This window comes from Marasmius oreades, chromosome 6 (genome assembly GCF_018924745.1).
Source record: "Marasmius oreades isolate 03SP1 chromosome 6, whole genome shotgun sequence".
Taxonomy (NCBI): domain Eukaryota; kingdom Fungi; phylum Basidiomycota; class Agaricomycetes; order Agaricales; family Marasmiaceae; genus Marasmius; species Marasmius oreades.
This window is the reverse complement of record NC_057328.1, coordinates 2,948,489-2,968,914: the sequence shown is the minus strand read 5'-3', so window position 1 is coordinate 2,968,914 and position 20,426 is coordinate 2,948,489. Positions and strand designations below refer to the sequence as shown.

At 47.9% G+C, this 20,426-nt stretch overlaps 5 protein-coding genes across 6 annotated transcripts; 1 reads left to right on the top strand and 4 right to left on the bottom strand.

The window, feature by feature from the left end:
• Positions 1–95: 95 nt before the first annotated feature.
• E1B28_010433 (uncharacterized protein) lies at positions 96–2,155 on the bottom strand. Its single transcript, XM_043155400.1, has 9 exons — positions 2,040–2,155; positions 1,873–1,989; positions 1,392–1,781; positions 1,267–1,341; positions 901–1,202; positions 716–842; positions 640–642; positions 413–580; positions 96–352 (listed from the first exon to the last, which is right to left on the bottom strand). Exons 3-9 carry the CDS (start codon positions 1,608–1,610, stop codon positions 221–223), a joined length of 1,026 nt encoding a protein of 341 aa, XP_043007866.1. The 5' UTR covers positions 1,611–1,781; positions 1,873–1,989; positions 2,040–2,155; the 3' UTR covers positions 96–220.
• A 120-nt stretch (positions 2,156–2,275) lies between these two features.
• E1B28_010432 (uncharacterized protein) lies at positions 2,276–3,615 on the bottom strand. Of its 2 annotated transcripts, XM_043155398.1 has the most exons (4): positions 3,453–3,615; positions 2,692–3,403; positions 2,500–2,624; positions 2,276–2,438 (listed from the first exon to the last, which is right to left on the bottom strand). In XM_043155398.1, the coding sequence occupies exons 1-4, from the start codon at positions 3,612–3,614 to the stop codon at positions 2,427–2,429; spliced, it is 1,011 nt and encodes a 336-aa protein (XP_043007864.1). In that variant the 5' UTR covers position 3,615; the 3' UTR covers positions 2,276–2,426. The 2 variants fall into 2 exon arrangements, with proteins under 2 accessions (XP_043007864.1, XP_043007865.1); XM_043155399.1 differs by having other exon boundaries at positions 2,500–3,403.
• A 2,125-nt stretch (positions 3,616–5,740) lies between these two features.
• E1B28_010431 (uncharacterized protein) lies at positions 5,741–13,484 on the top strand. The gene is made up of 13 exons (XM_043155397.1): positions 5,741–5,839; positions 5,896–6,308; positions 6,506–9,109; positions 9,168–9,981; positions 10,041–10,529; positions 10,586–11,244; positions 11,304–12,100; positions 12,149–12,283; positions 12,334–12,390; positions 12,457–12,582; positions 12,634–12,739; positions 12,789–12,942; positions 12,993–13,484. Exons 2-13 carry the CDS (start codon positions 6,004–6,006, stop codon positions 13,173–13,175), a joined length of 6,429 nt encoding a protein of 2,142 aa, XP_043007863.1. The 5' UTR covers positions 5,741–5,839; positions 5,896–6,003; the 3' UTR covers positions 13,176–13,484.
• A 258-nt stretch (positions 13,485–13,742) lies between these two features.
• On the bottom strand, positions 13,743–18,072 carry E1B28_010430 (uncharacterized protein). The gene is made up of 15 exons (XM_043155396.1): positions 17,827–18,072; positions 17,315–17,762; positions 17,253–17,258; positions 17,180–17,193; positions 17,049–17,128; positions 16,796–16,997; positions 16,394–16,744; positions 16,028–16,165; positions 15,211–15,978; positions 15,103–15,152; positions 15,021–15,048; positions 14,914–14,972; positions 14,222–14,864; positions 14,089–14,167; positions 13,743–14,033 (listed from the first exon to the last, which is right to left on the bottom strand). The coding sequence occupies exons 1-15, from the start codon at positions 17,939–17,941 to the stop codon at positions 13,961–13,963; spliced, it is 3,054 nt and encodes a 1,017-aa protein (XP_043007862.1). The 5' UTR covers positions 17,942–18,072; the 3' UTR covers positions 13,743–13,960.
• Positions 18,073–18,472: 400 nt separating this feature from the next.
• E1B28_010429 (uncharacterized protein) lies at positions 18,473–19,856 on the bottom strand (the record flags this gene model as incomplete). Its single annotated transcript, XM_043155395.1, has 2 exons — positions 18,473–18,984; positions 19,031–19,856. 2 exons carry the CDS (start codon positions 19,854–19,856, stop codon positions 18,473–18,475), a joined length of 1,338 nt encoding a protein of 445 aa, XP_043007861.1.
• Positions 19,857–20,426: the final 570 nt, after the last annotated feature.

The following is a 20,426-nucleotide window of genomic DNA, read 5'->3' as shown; positions in this document are numbered from 1 at the left end:
ATCATGAAACGACTCAGGAATTAACGTCCACTTGCAGACGCGACCGGTATTGACCGGGTATTTTCCCACCACGAACTTGATCTATAGTACGTATTCATGCTCATGTCGATGAATTGCTTGAACAGAGGGAAAATTGGTAGATAATTGACAAACTATGTATAATATTTTATTTGATTCGTATCTAAACGACGGGATCTCTACTTGGGAACATGTTTAACAATTAGACCTTGAGGGGTATCTGCACTTTGAGGAGCGGCACCTTGGGACCAGGAGTGGCCCCCCCAATGATAACCGAGTTGTCGCAAGTAACTTGAGAGAACTCTAAATCCACGAAAGACTGCTTGTTGGGGATCTGAGTAAATGAACAAGATTAATGAGCAACTATTTCGTGAATCGCGAACAAGCAACTCACGAATGTAAGAGCAGAGTTAGTCTGGTCACCACGCATAGCGAGACCACTTGCAGCTCCTGTCAAAGAGACAACGCATTTGCATGCCGAGCAAGAGGTCTGACCCTTGAATTGGCCAGCTGTAGCAACGGCGTTGACGGCAGAAATCAAAGCAGGGGCCGCAGCATTGTCCTGTGTTGAAGCATGCAGGTTAATCAAAAAGAAAAAAGAATGAACCAGGATTAACGCACAAGCTAGGTAATCATATATTTTTGGGTAGAGATGTGTGTCAATAACGCAGGAATTAGTAAATTGAAAGGTTCGTACCCAGGCCACCGCTGCTGTACCGTCGCCGGCAAGACCAATTTGGTCTTGAATATAGAAAGTATCGGTAGCTTGAACAGCTCCAGTACCACAGTCTGCAGTGGTTTTGCAGACCTTGAATGGAATGTTTCTGCATTGCGCCAACTCTTCAGTACAAGGTTATTATTGATAGTAATAAAACCACTGACTGAATGTGCCCTCCCATCTTGTACTGATTAACTGCAGCATCGGTGCCACGACCAAGCTGAGGACCTTGTTCTATAGGGAATGTTATTTGGTAGCAGCTACCGTATTGAAGTCCATTCGCAGCAGCAGTCCCACACGCTTTCTTTAATTTGCAGACATTATTGGGTTGAGATGGGCAGCCCTCTGGGGGCCCTTGTGGTATTGTGGGTGGGTCTGCACATTTTCCATCCTGTAAGATCTGACCGGGAGTGCAACATTGGCCGTTTGGAGCAGTACCGAGATAGACCAAGCCTGCGGCGCAACACTATAATAGAGACAATCTGAATCAGACGAGTGGCTTTCGTTAGATCCAAATGTTCCAAACGTACAACACCAACTCGAGAAGCTTGATCATAGATGACGAGCTGACGAGTGGTCGGACAACACCTGAATACTGTGTCAGTCTGGAAATGAATGTTAGGCTCGATCAATGAGTTACAGGGAAAGTACGTACCACGGAATTGTAGTAGTTACGCTTAGCATCGGCAGTGTCGCCGGGGCAGGCGAGACTCTTACACTCCCATTCCCATTCGCCCGAACCTACGGGATTTTCGACGAGATGCCAAGTTCCGTTGGGGCATTGATCGGCAGGAGGAGGATCACCAGCCGGGGGCTGAGCTTTGGCGAGAAGCACAGAGAGCAGTAAAGAGGCAGAAAGAAGAAGTCCCTTCATAATGGTGAGGATACGGTTCTGCTAAAAATCCCAATGAGGGAGAGCCATATATATAGGATTGAGACTCCACAACGAGAAAGCTATCTGCCATTGTCGTTGCAAGCGGTCTACCTCACTGTCATTTGGAATGTATCGCTTGATCTGGGAATGGCGCCTCACTCGTAGCGAAACCTGAACACGAATTACAGTGATAGCTCAGTTGATTTTTCGATTGAAGGAATTAACGGGCACGAGCGCACTATGACAGACAGCCGCGACTCACCTTGTTGTTTTACCGCTAGCTCAATAATGACCTATTTTACCCTTCACATGGTTTCGCGTTGGCACCAATTGAACGCCAAGTGAAGGAGAAATGCGAGGCGTTTTTTTGGGATCCTGACTATGACGGGAGATGTTGTTAGCGACCATCTGAAAAAAAAAAATACGTGCCTTGCATACAAGCTATCTGGTCGTTTCTTCATTTTCGACTTCATTTTCAACGAATTCTAAATTTCGCGATGAACGTGTGGTCTTGAAGGGTCGGACCAGTGCCGGACGCTCCGGGCTCGCGGGCCGGGTGGAGAAAGGGTGGAGAAACTACATAATAAAGGTCGACCACCTCTCCAAAAAAAAAACCAGCAGAAGAGAGAGAGGAGAAGCCCGAGAGCTCGCTCAACGCAAAAATGTTTGCAAATTATTATGATTGCTGTTTAGTGTGGTGAGTTTGTGTTTCATGTTCATTACCTACAGGATTGGAGATGGAGGATCGCGTCAAGGATTACATGACAGAATCGACAACGGTTACAAGCACAAGAATTAGAACGAGAGGAATCATAATCATATTGTGCGCTAAGGCGAAAAGGGTCTATTAGTTCCACTGCGAAACGGAAATCTTATGACTGCTACCCACGCTAGCCGCAGCCCAATAACGGAGTATCGAATCGAGACGTTCGTCCCGAACTTTCAGGCAATCCGGACATCCAAGGTCGGATGTGTGCGCGACTATGGTATCTCTGATGATTGCCGTCGTTGTATCTTCAGTGGGGGGAAAAAACGCTCTTGCATTAGAGAACAAGGGTTGATAGTCCTAGGTTAAGCCCACCGGGTTTGACTGCGTACAACAGCGCAGCCACAGCGAGGATCCACTTCTGCTTCAGTAGCCTTTGCCCGTCGAACCCACATCGGGCGGTTGGAGTGTGCAATCCAAGCTGAGTTGCCAACAGATTCTTCAGGGTTTGGGTTCGTGTCAGATGGAGCTGGAATAAACGCATCAAGTACCTCGAACCCATTCGGTTGGCGAGATCGTCAGTGATTTCTGAAAGGTCGCGAACGAGAGTATGACTTGAGACGGCTACTGCTAGATCATCCATGTCATGATGAGCCGCTAAAGCGTAGATGTGCAGGGGATATATTGGTGCGCAGGATAATAGGTACTGGAACAAGCGGGACTTGGACGTGATGCACTTCCTAGGCTGAATCCCAAATGAGGGGAATTTGTCGATGACGCCTGTAACGTTACGAACATCGGTATTGGCAGGGGGTGCAACGTCACTGGAGATATTGTAGATCGCTCGAAGAATGAGATCGAGTTCGGAGGAAGTAGTGTCCGAAAGGAAGAGTAGTCGCTCGAATTTTCCCTTTGTCTCGCGCGGAAGCATATTGTTGAAAGAGTTAGTAGAGGCTTTAAGAAGGGTGGACTCGTTCACGTAGAAAACAATCAAGTCGCTGGAAAGAAGGATCATGTTGATTGGAGAACGACTATCTTTCGGACCGAAAGTCGAGGATATGGACAGCGGTGAGTCGTTCATAAACAACTAGAATGAATCAAAATCTCGGTCGAGAGTCATAGAAGAGTTGGCTTACGCTCAATTCATCCATCGTGGGTAGCCCGCCATTCGTGTCCAACATTGTGGTTGGATATCTGCTCAATGGCAAATGAGCGAAGGAACATGAACATATATAGAGAAAGACACGAGCGTTTATGTGGTCTATGAAGTCGTGCGCAACGTCATAGCCTAATGTCATAAAACATGTCTGATCTGCTGACCCCGATTTGGGCCATACTTTTGGGTTAATTTGGGCAGGTTTTGGGGAAATATTATGTCACATCTATCAAGTTCGGACGTACAGCCAGGACAACCCTGGCAACTTGTATACAGTACAGTTGGCCGCTGACTAGGCCACTGCGTTACGCACACGCGGGATCGTAGGAAGGTGCTCAATATGGTGGTTCTACTTATGTACACTCTGTCGGCCAAAGTGCTGCGGTAATTTGGCGGTAAGTAATCCCCTTTTTCGCCAGCACACTACCGTTACGTTTACCCTCCTCAGGAGTCTTGGCTGGCCGCCCTCTCGACAACACTTCGCGCTTTTAAAACAATTTCTCCCCATTCTGGCTTTCGGACCAATAACTAGGAGCAACTAGAAGAGACGGCCCACCGTCATATGGTGAAGTTGAGAGGCGGGCTGGAGGTGCGATCTTTCGATCATCCTGCAAGTCAGTTGACGCGAAACTACTTGTGAGGTTTGAATTTGAGAGTTGGACACACAAAGGTCGGTATAGAGCCTTTAAAAGTAGCTTGTTCCAGATTCTCTACGCATAATATTATCTACTGGGGGTCGAGCCAGCCTTGCGAGAGAGCATCCAATTCGGTCTTCCAGGTATGAACCTGTCTAACCGTTCCGGTTCAAAACATCGATTATGTCCTTCGTCACAGCCGTTGTCGAGAGTGGAAGCTCGGTGGAGACTGTAAGATCTACATCTACAGATATTCTATATCGGTAAAATAGGTGACAAGCCGTACATGTCAAAGCATCAAAGCCCTTTCAGAAACTATATAGGCTGTTTTGGCGGGAATGTAACAGACCAAATACTTTCCCATTGCTGTATCTACGCGGGTCTGCCGTTTCTCATACGGACGGACGCGTATGCAAGTAATAAGATGCGAATTTCATTCGATTATGACCCAGACAGTAGTGCTGGCGACTTTTGATTTGAAACCAGATTGATATTGGTGTGGTAGGTTAAGAGCTCTGATGATGCAGTTCATGATCTGTTTCAACTGGTAAGATAGACAGACACACAGAGTGGGGGATATACCGGAATCACGGATACTACAGGCACGATGATGATCCCCATTCACGCGGAGACGTTCGCACACAGAGCCTCTCGTTATCTTCACCCTGTACATATCGCAAAGAATCTCCTGTCATCCACTTCGTACTCCATGATGAAAGCTTGATTGTGAGAGCTATATCCGATGCGTAATCCTGCGACCCGTCTGTCTTAGTCTCGAGAGTTGTGGTGCTGTGTTCATGTAAACCACCAACTCAACAAGGTCGTTAGCGTTGTCGACCGAGTGAGGCGAGGAGGTACCTTTTTCTACACTTCATTCTTCTCCACATCGCACAAAGACCATTTCGACTCGCCTGCGATCGACGTGTTGATGGATGGGTGTGCAAATCCATGCCGCAGGAGGCCTCAGGATGACTCCGAAATGCGACGAACGCAGACATCTGCAACTAGGTTATCTGATTAGTCGGGAACCTATTAGGATGGGAAGTTTCTTACCACGACGGCGATAGAGTCTTTCGAATCAGACGGGTAACGCCACACTGATATTTAACTCTTCCCTAGTTACTACTCGCTCGAGGTGGGCAACCATCATGAGATACATATGTACTTAGTGTCGTTTGAACGTATCGCGTTTCATCTTAGTATCGCGAAAAACCTGTACGTGCTGTTCCGCAATCCGTGAGCCAATTACTACGAAAAGACGAAATGGCATGCTCACGACAACATTGCGTGGACTCCGAGTAACTTGATCCCATCCCCAGGTGTAAGATTCCGCCTCAGCAACAATCTTTACAATGATCAACCTCGAGTAAATGTGATTGTTAGGCCGAAATGATCTACAACCTCTCGGTGACCATAATTGGGTTTCTGAGATACAGTGGTTGGGATTGCGGCTGCTTCGAAGTTCCATGTTCTCTGCCTTCATATCCTGCGCCAAAATTCCAGGTAGACTAAGCCTTTGGGGATCCAGTACGTGAGGAAATCAAGCTGAGAAACCACGTCGTCGTGGAAGAGTGATGAGAATAGAGAGACTGTTCGGGACAAACAATGGCCTCAGGTCATTTACTGCTGTTATACTGTATTGACGCGTTATACCGTCCTCCTTTCGACGTCCATGTTCCCCACTTTCCTATCTTTTATTCCTTAAATTAAATCCAACGAAATCATTTGACTGGTATGTATGAATTATTTTTTCCCCTTTTTCTTGCTTCCGTGACTAAAATCTTCAAGTTGGAAGCACGACTCGAAACGACCTGCATCGTCACGGACGGAAACAGCATTATTTCCTCACCAAAACTTCATCTTACACCGGAATAATCTCGAAAATAATTTCGAAACATGGCCTTGCGACGGGGTGGTCCGTCTTCCAGCTCACTGACCCCTCAGGATCAATCTTCACCATCGGGTGGCTCATCTGCCGCCAACTTTGGTCTCCCTCGATCCACCTCTCCCTCGGGAGGCTTCCTCACTTCATTAACAAGACCTTCCAAATGGTTCGGTCGAAGTGCCTCGAACCCAAAGATGACTGCCACTACATCTGTAGAGCCTAGGGCCAGTAGCTCATCTGGAAGGAAACACAAAATCTCGCGTCCAACAGACCCACGCCCGATTTTAGATTCATATGGGGGTTCGAATGGGGCCAGGTGAGTGTTTTAAGCTCTTGCGAGGGATGAGAAAGGGTATCGAGTATATGGTTGATGGACGATTACGAGGAGTTGATTATAGTCTTGCGTGGAATGACTAGCCCGGCAGAAATCCACAACTCGTGTTTCACCCAATCTCGTTCACGATTCTTCTTGCGATGCCGTCGATATGTTTGCTTATCATTGGTTGCTTCTAGGTCTGTGTTGGATTTGTCTGTTCGACCTCCAAATTCCCTAGACCTTTCCTCTTCCTTGAATGCTCCTCCTAGTCAAACTAATAGCCCATCGACATCTCAACCTTCTATGGGTGGCTTGGGCGATTTGAGAAACATTTCCAAACGTGCATGGTCGCGATCGGCCGACGACTTGGGCAAATTGGATTCGCCTACCTTGCAAGGGCATAGGTCATCTTTTGAAGAGAAGGTTGCCAAGTATCGCAGTAGAAGTAACAGCAACACTGGTGCACTGTCTCCTTCTGGTCCTCTAGTTTCTGCCGCTGCATTTTCCGGTGGCGCTCAACCATTTCCCACATTCAAATCAGCAACAACTCCTCCTTCAACGTCCCCACCAAAGGCGTCCCACATGCCTTCGGTCGTATCAATCTCAGTCTCAGCTCCTGCTGTGGATGAAGCAACAGCAATCGCCAGGAACTCACCTCCCGCAAATCATGTCCATACACGTTCGCACTCTTTCACTCCTAAGCTTGCCGCCAAATTGTCTGCCCCTCGTTTTCCTTCCAGCCCCAAACGAAAAGATTCCGCTGGTTCGGAAGTGGAACAACTGCCTACACCTACTCGTGCCAATTTCTTTGCCTCTGCTAGCAAGGCGATGGAGTTGAGTAAAGCTACTCCCCAACAAGTTCATCGTCAGACAACGTTGTTGTCTCCTCCTACGATCGTCGAACCAGAGGGTAGCGAAGACGCTACTGGCACGGTCGATACTAAGCGGTCATCACAGATTGTTTACAACAGTGGCTTCCTCAATCGTCTTGCCGATGTGCCCGCAAATCCTCACCACGCCAATCTCTCGAATACCAAGGGTTGGAAGCCTTTCAAGGTCGAACTAAAGGGATCCAAGTTGTTTTTCTACAAGCCGCCTAGCGATCGGAGTGCTGCTGCAAAGGATTTATTCCCTGTTGAATTGGTTCCTCCAAGCCCGGACGATGCTGATGAAGACACAGACAAGGAAAAGGATGAGCCTTTTGCAAACATAGGGGGTGGTGCACGGCTACGAGTTGGTGGCAGGAAAGATGACAGTTTAGCGATGCGCAAGAAGCGGGCATTTTGGGGAAGGCGAACTCACCCTGACCTGATGAGAAACCAAAGCGGAAGGATCGAAAAAGGGACTTTTGAAGCTATGACCCACGAGGCCGTCTTTGGGACGACTTTCCTGAATGAAGAGTCACAAGAAGAACAAAAGGAAGGGAAGAGCAGCGTTCAGTTGGAATCATGGAAAGACTTTGCTTCGTCTATTCTGCTTTCCATGCCATATCTCGTTGATCACACAAAATTCGAAACGGAATTCAAGAGATGTTGCGAATACCTGGTCAGCGGCGCCGACGGCGATGAGAAGAAGTCAGATCAAGCCAGGGTGGCTTGGTTGGCCGGAGAATACCTCAGGTTCCACGGTCGACCTATCGATTTTCCAGACTGGGAAGATTGGAAGGTTGAGACGACCCTAACATCCGTGTTTGCACCACCCACTCTGCCTAACTCAGCATCGGTACAAGGATTATTCAATCCCACTCCGAATGCATCGCCCGATCTCGGCGCTTTTTCACCCAGACCCGAGGATTCGAAGCTGGCGTCATTGATGGACACGCTTGGTGTTCATAATTCGCCTGGGTCACCGATACCGAGGAACTACTTCGATGTTAAGCAAGTGGATGCGTGCCATCGCGGTCAATCTCCTCTTCAATCCCCTTTCACATCCTCTCATATTCCACCATGGTTAAATGCCCTCGACCGCGAAGGTCTTTCCAGAAACCTGTTACTTTCTATTGATACCCAAGTCTTGGCACAAAGCCTTCGTTTTTTCCACTCTCATGTTTTCCACCAAATTCCGGACAATTTCACGGCCGATTTCTTGCTAAGTTCTCCCCTACCTTCAAACAACCCATCATCACAACCACAGCCATCTCCAGTATCCTCTGCCCTCTTCGGCTCTGCTGAACATCCTCACTGGTTGACCAAGCTTGTGTTAATGCAGATCTTGGTGACGGAGTCTCAGTACAATGCTTCTCCATCTAACAACACCATCCCAATGTCCTCACCTGGCCGCTCCGAAGATAGAGCTGCTCAGTCTTCCAGGACCCATTCACGATCCGAAGTCATATCGACCTGGGTCAGAGTCGGTGAATATTGTCGTGTCAGTGGAGATGAGTGCTCCTGGCGCGCCATCATGAGCGCGATCTGTTCACCCCCCGTTGCTCGATTAGAGAAAGCTTGGAAAAGAGTTGATCCAGATGCGACATCGACAGTGGAGTCTTGGACTCAGGTGACCAGTGATGGGGAGACTGTCGGCGTTATCGAACCCAAAGTTACTCCTTGGGGCGGTGACATCAAGAATGTGATACAGGAAGAGCTCACCAAAGCTTCTGGCAAGACTGGAGAAATATTCAGTGCGGATTCAATCTTCAAGATTCGAGCTCATTTCGAACAATATCGAACGTCATTTTCTCTGTGCCGCCGGAAGGTTTTACTTGACGAGGAAGTAGGAGAAGATATTCGGAATCTCGTGGCCTATTGGGGGGATATGTTCGGGGACGTGCGCACTACTGGCCTTGCAGTCAAATTCCACCGGTGTGTCAAATATCATCTGTAATGACCTAGTCTTCGTATCTAATCAATCCATCTCCAGTGTGGATCAGTTCATGTCGCTATCGCTCGCTGCTGAACCTCGTCGCAAAGGACTATATGAAGCCTTCTTTTGGTCGAGATCCTCTTCACACCCTCAATCCACCTCCTCTCTCCTTCCATTGCTATTTCCCGAACCATTACCCACCATCACTCTTATCGATAGGTCTCAACTATTGAGAGGTCGCGTTGACAGTGACGCTCCAGATATTCAGCACCTCCGTGCAGTCGATGGGCATCTCCGTCCAGAAGATCGCTCACTTTCCGACCGTAGCGATGCCTCCAGTCCATTCTCCATGCTCAGCAGAGGTGGAACTGTCATACCGGTATTCAATGGCGAACTCCTCTTGGTGGTTCATAATTCTGTTGTAGAGTCTACTTCAGATTCTCGTCCTTCATCTCTCGTGCGTTCGAGACCTCCATCGGGGGTTTTCGAGCAACCAGGTACTTCGGAAAGACCTTCCATCGGGCGTACACCATCCATTCGCGTGAAGCCAGGTTCCTCGCACGGTCTGGATCGAAAGGCGAGCCTTGCGCGTCGGAACTCTCTCCCCTCCCTATCTCAAAGACAACCTATGGTTGTCTCAGAAACATCGGCGGATCCACCTCTACGTGTACTCGTCCAGTCCGGAACGCTCGATCGATTGGTCGATATTCTTATTCACGGTCTTAATAACGTCTCGGTTTCTGTTGCAGATGATAATGGCGAGATGTCTCTTCGCGAGGGTAGCCGTGAGTTGATGCTTGACCACAAGGAGTTTTCTCGAATATGGTGGAATGTTTTCCGTAGCTTCGTGACCCCATTGATATTCTTTGAGGTGAGAGGTTATTCCTCAAGTAACATGATGCAAGTTTACTGACGCTTCTTTTTCTGCAGTTACTCAGGAAGGCTTACCTCAAAGCCCAATCCGTTGGCTCAGAACCGTCTGTTGAAGATTACTTGGAAGTGCTGAACGCAAGACTCAGAGTAATCGAGACCTTGAAAACATGGTTGAACAAGGGTAATGGCGCTCAAGACCTATTGGACGATGGTCAATTACTCTCAGCTTTGCGGTCGTTTATGCAAAGCCCTACAGATCACCTAATCTACTTTTCTTCCGTCTTCGAGGATCCTACTGTACAGCAAGCCCGAGACAGCCTGATCGAAAGTAGGATGGCTCTAAAACGCCTCATACATTCTCAAATCCTTCGGCCGCATTACCAGAGACCTCAGCATCTCATTAGGACAAGATTGACGGCCAACGATCCGCGGCTGCGAAATCTGAGTACTCGGGAGCCTCCCGATATCGATAAAATGAGTCCCGAAGAGCTTGTAGACAACCTGGATGGCATGGCGTTCGCCACCTTCAGCAATGTAACAGAAGAGGTAGGTTTTTTCCATCTTCTCGTCAGCCGAGCATGCCCTGATTTGGCTTGCAAAAGGACCTTTACATCACCGCGGATCTTCTTGAAACTCAGAGCGCTGATAGAACTGGCTGGTTCTTATCAAAAGAGGAAACGTCTACCGAGGATACGGTCGAGATACAAAACATTGGGATGTACCTCCAAGAGGTCGAAACATCTTCTTTGATCTCTGAAATATCCACAGATTACATATATCGCTTACTTCCTCCCGGAATACGGAACTGTATGCGGGCCTTCCACGTCATCAAAAAGTGGATCATATCCAAAATCGTTGCCCCCAAGATTGGCCTTCGGACAAGGCAAGCCCGTATGGAGACCCTACTTCGAGCTCTGGAGGTTACGAGGATTCGTAATTTGGACGGTCCTATCCCTCGGGTGTTTGAGCAGCCATGTGTGCGCTCATTCGTCGAGGCCGTCATAACAGCTGCCATCGTCACTCCTTATAGCCGTCTGCACCAAAAGGCTTGGCATAACGTAGCTTTGAACCGCAATTCTCAATGCGATTCACTCACCTCGCTTCTTTCGAAACCCAGAATAAGGTCGCTTTCGTCCATGGAACCTTTGACTGTCGATATGGGCTGGTTAATCGAGCGAATATTGGATGTTATTGCAATGCCAGATACGGTCGAGGCTGTGAGCTTGGAGGGTCAAAATCTTATCAATTTCGACAAGCGGCGGTATGTCCACTCTCCGGTGACACCTTAGTGGAAGTAACGACAGCTAACCAACTACCTAGGCATTTGTCCAACTTTGTTGCTAATGCACCCTCTCTGATGTCTAGGAGATTCACCCAACAAGGCGACATCAATAGGCGTGGCATCGATCGACTAATGAATATCGAACGAGAAGTTACACCTTTATCTTTCGATCTTCGCAACATCAAAGAGGAGGCATATAGAGAAGGCTTGACGTCTAGTACGAGCACAACTAGTTCAAGTAAGAAACCCACGCGTCCTTTCCAGAGATTAGTGTTACTGCAGTTGGAGAAGAGCCGGAGGGACAAAAATCTTCGAATACGCCTTCAGAAGGAGAAGATCCAAGAACAAAGTCGCCAGGAAAAGCGGGATGAGCTCATCAACAAGGCTATGCGCGGGCGAAGGGCATCCGCCGTGGCTCAAAAGCAGCATCGTAACAAAAAGAGCATGTCAGCCCTCTTCCACTTTATTCGCCCGATATCGAGTGCTTTCGGAGGCGCTGAAATCCCACACGTCCCCGCACTCAAGAGAACTGTATCGGAACTCGATTTTGTACCGGGTGGGAAACCATCTTTGGTGCTCAGTTTGATGGATTCTCGTGTCGCTCAGTTCATCAACAACGAACGGTCTTTCACTTTCCAACTCGACACGGAGGACGGCGGACATTACATACTCCAGGCCATCAACAGACGAGATATGACAAAATGGATCGATGTCATTACTCGCATATCTAACATTGCTGCCAAACGCCGGCTCACATACATAGGTTCTCCGAAGCCTCAAGTTGCGGACCATATCCAAACGCAATCTTCAACGTCAACGAGGGATCCTCTTGCCGGTAAGCCATTGCTATTGTTGTATGTATTCTTGTGTTGACGGTGACCAGTATTCGGGGTCGACCTGAATTTCTTGCTTGAGCGAGAGGCTAATGGAGGGTCAGTGGCTCCTGGGACCATACCTTCAGTCGTTCAGAGGTGTCTGGTGGAAGTAGAATCTCGAGGTTTGACGGAAGTCGGGATCTGTGGGTACCACTTGCACGATCAGCTTCGATTCGCTCTCATTGACATTTAGATCGTATGGCGGGTGCTACTTTGGAGATTGCGGCCTTGAAAGAGGCTCTCAATCGAGGTCAATATTGTTATCCTGAACTGAATAGCAGGAAATTTTTGGACTGACTGTGCTGTTCCTTACTAGGTGAATGTCCAATCCTACCAACAACAGATATTCACGCGATATGTGACCTTATCAAATCGTGGTTCCGTGTACTACCCGACCCCATATTCCCTGCCTCCTCATATCACGATGTTATCACTGCTATGCGTGCGTTTGTGTGTCTACACTTTGTTTACATGTTATTGATAAATGTCTAAGAACTGGAGAACTTGGATGACAGGCTGTCAAGAACGCGCGCTATTGTACAGACTCTGCCTCAAGCCAACTTTGACCTACTCAAACGAATATCGGAGCACCTAGATACGTGAGCAACTTGCCTCTTTCTTATTCGAACTTTTATTGACAAGATTCAGCGTGACCGACTTTGAGGAACATAATCAAATGACCGCCGAAGCACTGTCGATTGTTTTCAGCCCGAACCTCCTCAGGGCCCCTCTGAACGATTTTGTTATGGCATTGACGAATATGGCCCACACACATAAGTTTGTGAAAACATTGATAACTCACGTAGGTTTCCCTCCCACGACTAAAAGCATGGGATCTAACCTCTCTCTCAGTGTCATGTTATTTTTGATGATTCAGAAGGAGAGGGTGACGTTGATCAAGATGACGACCTGGAAACCCCAATTGCCGAGGAGGACGAAGGCGATGATGACACGTTCTCGATCCCCGTCACCGAAACTGAATCACCGCAATACCACTCAGATCTTGGGCGTAACAACCACGCCGTCGCTCAATGATACCTTCGCTTACCCGATCCTCCATTCAGAACACTCTTGCATTACATCTGTGGACTAGTGTCAAACTCGATGTCGCTCTCTTACGGGATTTTAGACTATGATACATTAATCTTCCCCTACTTTCATGATTTCATGCAATGTTTTATTAGTTCACCTTATGTCAAAACTATGCCATTTGCGGGGTCCATCAGATCCAATCACACTCTGCAGTCTTGTAAATTACGTTACCACACTACGCATAAATTATTCGAGTACACGGTTCAACTTGAAAGTGTATATAGAAGTCGGATGGATTTTCTGATACGGTGCTCGCCGACTTTGGCAAGGGGTAATTCGGTATTGGCGTGCATGGATTCAGCGGCTGGTTCTAGCTACGCAGTTCAAGGAGTCCTCCACTTGTCGCGAAAAAATCACGCAAGCACCGAATTGCGATAGAGTACAGTTGTAGTTTATGATTGGGCAATGTGGTTTATCAAATTACCCAGTGTATATACTAGTTTCGCCCCATCGACAATTGCTTTAAATTTGTCGCATTCAGTGGATTCCCTCAACAGTGCACCGTCGCAATTATGTACCAACAGCATGCGTGAATTTTGCTTGAAAGCACTATGGGTAGCCGTAGATATGGATATGTTACACGTGCGTAGATATATAGACCATGAAACCGAGTACAAACACAACTCCCGCGACCCGTGAATAAGCATATTAGGTAGAACCTCTAAAACGTGAAACGAGAACAATGCAAATCAAGAACGATGAACCAAAACAATTAGGAGCCAAGGCAATTAGTAGATATCAGAGTTTCCATTACGTTCCACTCGTCTTCTTCTTGCACTTTGTAATATCTGTTCCATCATCCTAATGGAGAGCATTAGCCACCAGTAATCCAACTGAGAAACTAGAGGCAACGCACTTGAAATCGATAGGTTTTGTCAAGACGCGGTTCGCACCAGCAGCCAAGTAGCTCTTTTGGTCATCGGTTAGAGCATTCCCTAGAGGACGAACATCAACATTCTGTAAGATCGAAGGCTCATAGTTCAACTCACCTGTGCAACCAACAACAAAGATGTCATCCCTCCCCGCGTTTCTAATCTCCTTGACAGCTTCCTCTCCTGTCATACCAGGCATGAAGTTGTCCAGGGAAACGAAGTCATAGTTTGGTGCTTCAGGTGACAGTAATATCTCGAGACACTCCATCCCATCTTTAGCCGTATGCACCACACACCCTCTCAGCGATAACCACCGGGACATCATTTTCCGGGTTATAGCATCGTCATCCACGACTAGAACTAAGAGTCTTTCGTTACTTTCGGTCCCGAGTGGGGAGTCATGGATATCAATCCCGTTTTGAGGCGTTATGGTAGCACTCGCAGTAAGCTGTTCGGGAGGACAGGATTTCACGGCGTCATATGGATTAACGACTGTCGTTTCAGAAATTTCGGTCAGTGGAGTGAATGCGGGCGGTGGTTGTAAAGGTATTTCTGTACCACCTGCAAGCATGGGATTCTTCAAATCTTCTGAGAATGTTCCCGTCGGCCAATGGTAGGTGTTATCGGCGGTAATGGCTCGGGGGAAGGAGGACGGAGAGGGGCAGGACTTCAGCCCCTCCTCGACATCTTGCATTCTCGCGATCGGGTAGGAGAGCTCAACCCAAAATGTAGCTCCCCTTCCTCTCTGAGATTGAACACCCTATGCGTACAATCAGCGAAAGGTATCAGACCCACGACAAGTAGCATACCAATTTGCCTCCACTTAGACTGACTATCTGACGAACTATCGCCAGACCAAGACCTGTACCTGCTACATGTGAATCTTCGGATAACAAGAAAAGTAGCAAGCACGTACTATTTTTACTCAGTTTCCCCACTCTAGTCTATCGCCGAGCATCATGAGTAGAAGATCTAACCACATTCTGAATACCACTTACCTGAGCGAAAGGCTGGAACAGCTGGTTGTCAACGAGCTCCGATGGTTTAACTACGGTTCTTAGCATTAACAAAGGGCGCAACAGACGGAATGATAACAGGGTGCTCACTCCCAGGCCCACTATCAACAATCTCCATCCGCAATACTAGGATGTCTTGCGAGAGCCCTGATTTCCCATCCTTCTCACGACCTTCCCTTGAAGCTCTTCCCTCTCTCGATACCGATATTTCCTTTTCCTCAGGCATGTCCAAGTTCCCGTCGTTTGCGTCGTTCGACATAGAAGCAGGAACAGACGCAACCAGCGAAGTACTGAACGTGATACCGTCCCCAGCACCGTCCGGCGTGAACTTGACTGCGTTCGACACCAGGTTCGTCAATACCTGTCGAAGGCGTACCTCATCCCCAACAACCCACAGTTCTCCCGCTCCCCGCGAATCCGAGCCTGCTAGAAAGTTCTGCCCTGAGGATATGTATGGTTCAGGTCGAGGATATTTGAAGTTCGCAGGTCGTGCTTTTGGTGAATGCATTGATGATGAAGAACGCGTCCTTTCCATCTTCTGGACCCCACCAGCATAATCTGTTGCTTCAAATGGCCTTGACCGATTTGAATTGGGCGAGGGCGGCGTGCTATAGCTCGGTAAGGGACTATCCAAAGAGCGAGATTGGCGATTGGAATCCTTTTCTCCATGCCAATCCTTGTGTCCATTTTCTTCGACGTTCATTCGATACGCAAGTTTATCAATTCGTTCGTCCAGACTAATCCTCAAGTCTAACTTCTTCGCTGCTGCAGAAACTATAAGGGGTGCAAGTGTCGAGCGAATAACGCTGTGGAGTGGGAAAGGATGTGGGTTGATATCAAAGTGGCCTGCATCCATTTCTAATGGCAAATAAGTACAACCATATTGGAGTTTTTGTGTTTGACGCACTTTCGAGGTCCAACGAGTCGTTCAAGACTTGTTGTACTGTGGCAAGGCTCACTTCGAGCGCGATAACATCCTCTGCATGGGGCTTGAAAACGCGATCAGAGAATGCATTGTTTGTCGTCAAGTTATGGAATGCGATGGCTTGAGTGAAGGACGTCAGTATAAGGAATTAGAATTGGTTAAAAAGAAGCCTGGAAGTGGAAGAAAGGTGGGACTACACGGTATTGTAAATGCAGAATATAGCTGGCGCACATGACGATCGGGAACAGCGGATTGTCAGCGGCCACGACTGAACGTCAAAACCTGGGGTTGGCAGAGAGTAGAATACCGAGACTCCGGAGAGGACGGTACATATAAACCCTAACTTACCAGCATTATTCAACGGAACCCGCACTTCGTGGAAAATGTAGCTCGCGAATCGACGTTTGGCCTGGCTTGCTCGCGATTGTGCCATCTGAGCTTTTTGCTGAGCCTTGTAAGCAACTTTGAGTTGGTTATTGAGAAGATAAAGCCTGCGTTCCGTAATATCTTTGTTGTAATGCAAGACTTGCAGAAAGGTCGAAAAGAGGATGTAGCTGATAAGATTCCGAGCGAAAAGTCCTTCTTCGGGCATGATGCAAGTTGATATAAGAATCAAGACTGCGACCATCATAATGAATGAGGGGAGTCGGTGCGGAATCACGAACATCATCATGGCCGGGACGGCTGTAATGTAGTACACTTTTGAGAAGATTAATGCTTTGCATTTCAATAAGAAGTTCTGCAACGTACTCATCGCCAAAAAATCCTTCCTAAAACAAGTATTGGGAGCTCCGCCAAAAAAATCACACAATTTCATCTGAATTAGTTCTGTGACTCCACACCACCAAACCGCGAAAGTGAACCAGACTTGGAATTGAACTGGGTATCTTAACGGCACGTCTGCAGCTATGAGGAACGGGAGAGGCACCGTGAGCAATGTTAGACCACCGTACTAGATAAAAAAGTGGTGAGTACATCATTAAAGGCTCTAAGCAATGCGTACATAAAAACATTGAGCATAGACTGTCCTTTCTGTGCTCTCCTTATTGAGTGCTAAATAGAGCACCCAGTTAAGGACCAGATCTGTACATTGTGTGAGCTTGAGCATCCACACACACCATCCGGTCAACTCACAAAGAGAAGCGTAGCTGCAGAATCAGATTCATAAATCAGAGCGCATATTCGGAATAATGTTTGTCGCACTTACAACGCGCTAATTAATGCTTTGCTTTCAGTGACAATTCAACTCGTTCAAGGGATAAAACCTACATTGCCTTTGTAGAATACCAGTTCTGCTTTTTGAAGTCTGCCTCGGCATGTTCGTCTTCGAATGTCGGGTTGAAAAAGTTCTCCACGAAAGACCAAATGTGCTTTGCCTTTGTCCTCAAGCTCGGAGGCTGGTAAACGTTTCCACCTTGACTCGAAGGGCTATTTCTGGTCCTATTATTTCGAATAGATCCGCTGTCAGATTGCCCAGGAGTGCCGCCTGTAGTTGTGTCCTTTTCACTGCCAAGCCGCTTCCACCGGTCAACATCTTCACCAGTTACGACGACCTCGTCGACTCTCCAATCCTCTCCGTCCTTTTCAGCCGATATCTGCTTCTGCGCAGCTATGAATGCAGAGGTTGAAGTAGTGCTTTCTGTTCCATCGCCACCCAATCCATCGGAGGGTGAACCAGTAGGAGCATGAATGGCGATATATGCAAGTTTTCCGATGGCTACATTCCGTAAAAAGACCGGAATCAGTGTCCTTGTCGTCACATTAGAGTCCACAACACGTACACTCCCGAATTTTCGTCCAGACTGAAGGATCCTCCTGTTCAAAACCGACCCTCCGGGATAAACTTGAATGTTCCCGGTCATGGTGGAGAGGTAATGATGCGGATGTGAACAACATGATAAGCTAGCCCTCCAGGCTGCTCGATGTTCCTGCACGCCGACGAAGAGCGCTAGCAGAACAGAGTAAAAAATTGTAGTGCAGCGCTGAACTGGTGGAATATTGTGGTCACAAATGACGGAGAGGCCTCCGACGCACGAGCACGATGTCCCGGGTCCCTGAGAAAAAGTGCCTGGAATCACCTCTTTCTTCCGCAACAACGGTCACCTCCCTCCAAATGAATGTAGCAGACTGGAAATCGAGAAAATCAAGCGGCCGTCGCATCGTCGATTCGTCGAATGCCGCGTGAAATGCTCTGACCATGCTGTGCGCAGGTTAACCGTCGTGGACATCGATGGATCGCGAATCATGAGCTTATACACATGTGTTCTCTGAAGAACCCTTGCTAGAGAAGTTCGAGTTCATGGAATTTCAAAGTGTTATCTACAAGACATATGTTACGACTATAAACAAGGTATGTGTAATAATTACAGGTGCAGAAAATAAACTAATGATGTTTATGGACAGGAATGAAGTGAACGGTGAGGAGTGTTAATGGTCGGATACTGGTGAGACAGTTCGGAAGGCGGATTGCAACACTACTTTTGGTTTGAGCAATATTAGGTGCGTCCACTCCCCTTCTTTTCCATGAACTTTTTCTGACCGTAACAATCCAAGCTCCGTCGTGCAAAGTATATTCTCTTCGGTGAAAGAGTTGCTCCAGGAGGGAGGGTCAAACGTATTCTCCATCGAGTCTTCGTCGAAAAGGATGCCAGTCTCGCAGTTGATAGGGACCAACTCGCAAGAAGTTATGTCGTCGCCAATCACGTTATTCAGCTTGATAGCACGGTTTATGATGTCGGCGATGTGGCTGGCAAAATGGGTCTTGAGCTGATCCGTCAACTCCCCCAACGTCCCACTGTTTTGCAGTCCAGCAGTGACCAATATATTTGCAAAGGCGTCGAAGAAATAATCAGATAGGTCGACTTGTGGGGTGTGTCTGAAAACCTGTCGGACATATTTCCGCGTAAGGACACGCCAACGCGAAGAAATTGGCTGTTCCTCTAGGTGTCCTGTCAGAGGGGAAGAATCAAGGATAACACAACGTACCTCTTTCCCTCAGTCGGTCATAAATCTCTTGGATCATTTGCTCGTCATCCCTATCACGATAGACCCAAGAGGTCGTGATCCACTCACTATAAGCGCATATCGAGGCTTGGAACGCAATCTGTAGTAGAACAACTTCTCGATGGTTGAACCCGCTCAACATATCCGTCATTCTATCCCCAAGAATCTCCTTTGTAAAGTCTATCGCTCCTTCCAGCAAGGCATCCTCGCCCAACCCCTGCATTCGGTCTCGCGATTCAGACTCAAAAAATTCCGTCAAAAGCTGAGCAGTCCTTAGGATATCTCCATTTAAACCGGCTACCATGAAGGTGACGTCCGTGTCACTGATGCGGTTTGTTCCTGCCGGGAACGTCTGCTCCCTCATTGCTGACGTGCTGGTCTCCAACTCTTCCTTCAACGACCTCAGCCTCGCTACTTCCTCCTTTGCCAGCTGTACCTCCTGTGTGTAGGCTTGGAGTGATTCTGCTAGCACCGTGTTTTGTTCGGACGCCTCTTGCCGCCGCCTCTCTAAATCCTTACACTCCTCCTCGATTTCTTTCCTATCTTTCTCCCAAGTCTTCTCCCTCTGTCTCATGGCCTCTGCTGCCGCTGCGAGATCTCCCCTCAGCTGATTCATTTCTGCCTCCCTCCGCTCCAGTGCCTGGTTGAGCGTGTCAATATGCCTCTGCATGCGGTCCACGCTGTTTTCTCTCCCATTTGCGAACCGTTCCCATAGTTTGGCTATGCTGAAATAAGATGCAATAGAGAAGATGCCTAGGAAACCGACGCCGTAATATGTGACGGAGCTAGAAGTAGTTGCTGAGGACATCCAGAGGGAAGTGATGATGGTGAAGTTGAAACCAAAAAGATCGTACGCGACTCGCGAGCCTTCGCAACTAGCAGTTTTACTTTGGAGACACGAGGTACAAACGTGTAGTAAAAAGTAAAAAGTTGACTCGGTACATATGTTTTTTCTCTCCCAAAGCCCTTCGTATGCTTTGCGGGAATAGGCTGTGAACACACACATGTCACCGGCACGATCAAGGCGTGTACGTAGCTGATGTCCTGCTCCTGGAGCCTCGAGCCTCAGGGCGCTGACACGCGGTTTGTGTATGATAATTTGACTTGCCTCGTTTTTTTCTTCAATGATTTTCGGGAGGAACCCTTCACCAGGTAGTCGATGTGGTAGTGACTCGTTGGAAAATGGAGGGTACGTCACCCTGAACACGCTTTGCATATTTCACTGTTATAGTGTGCGAATTTTAGCTTCATGAAAGAGTCGCAGTTGTAGGACCCACAGGTCGATCAAGATGAGACCATAATCCAAGACTCCCAGATTCTTTCACGTACCCGCACGATCGCCCGAACGGAACCACCCGTTGATACATGAAAGAAATGC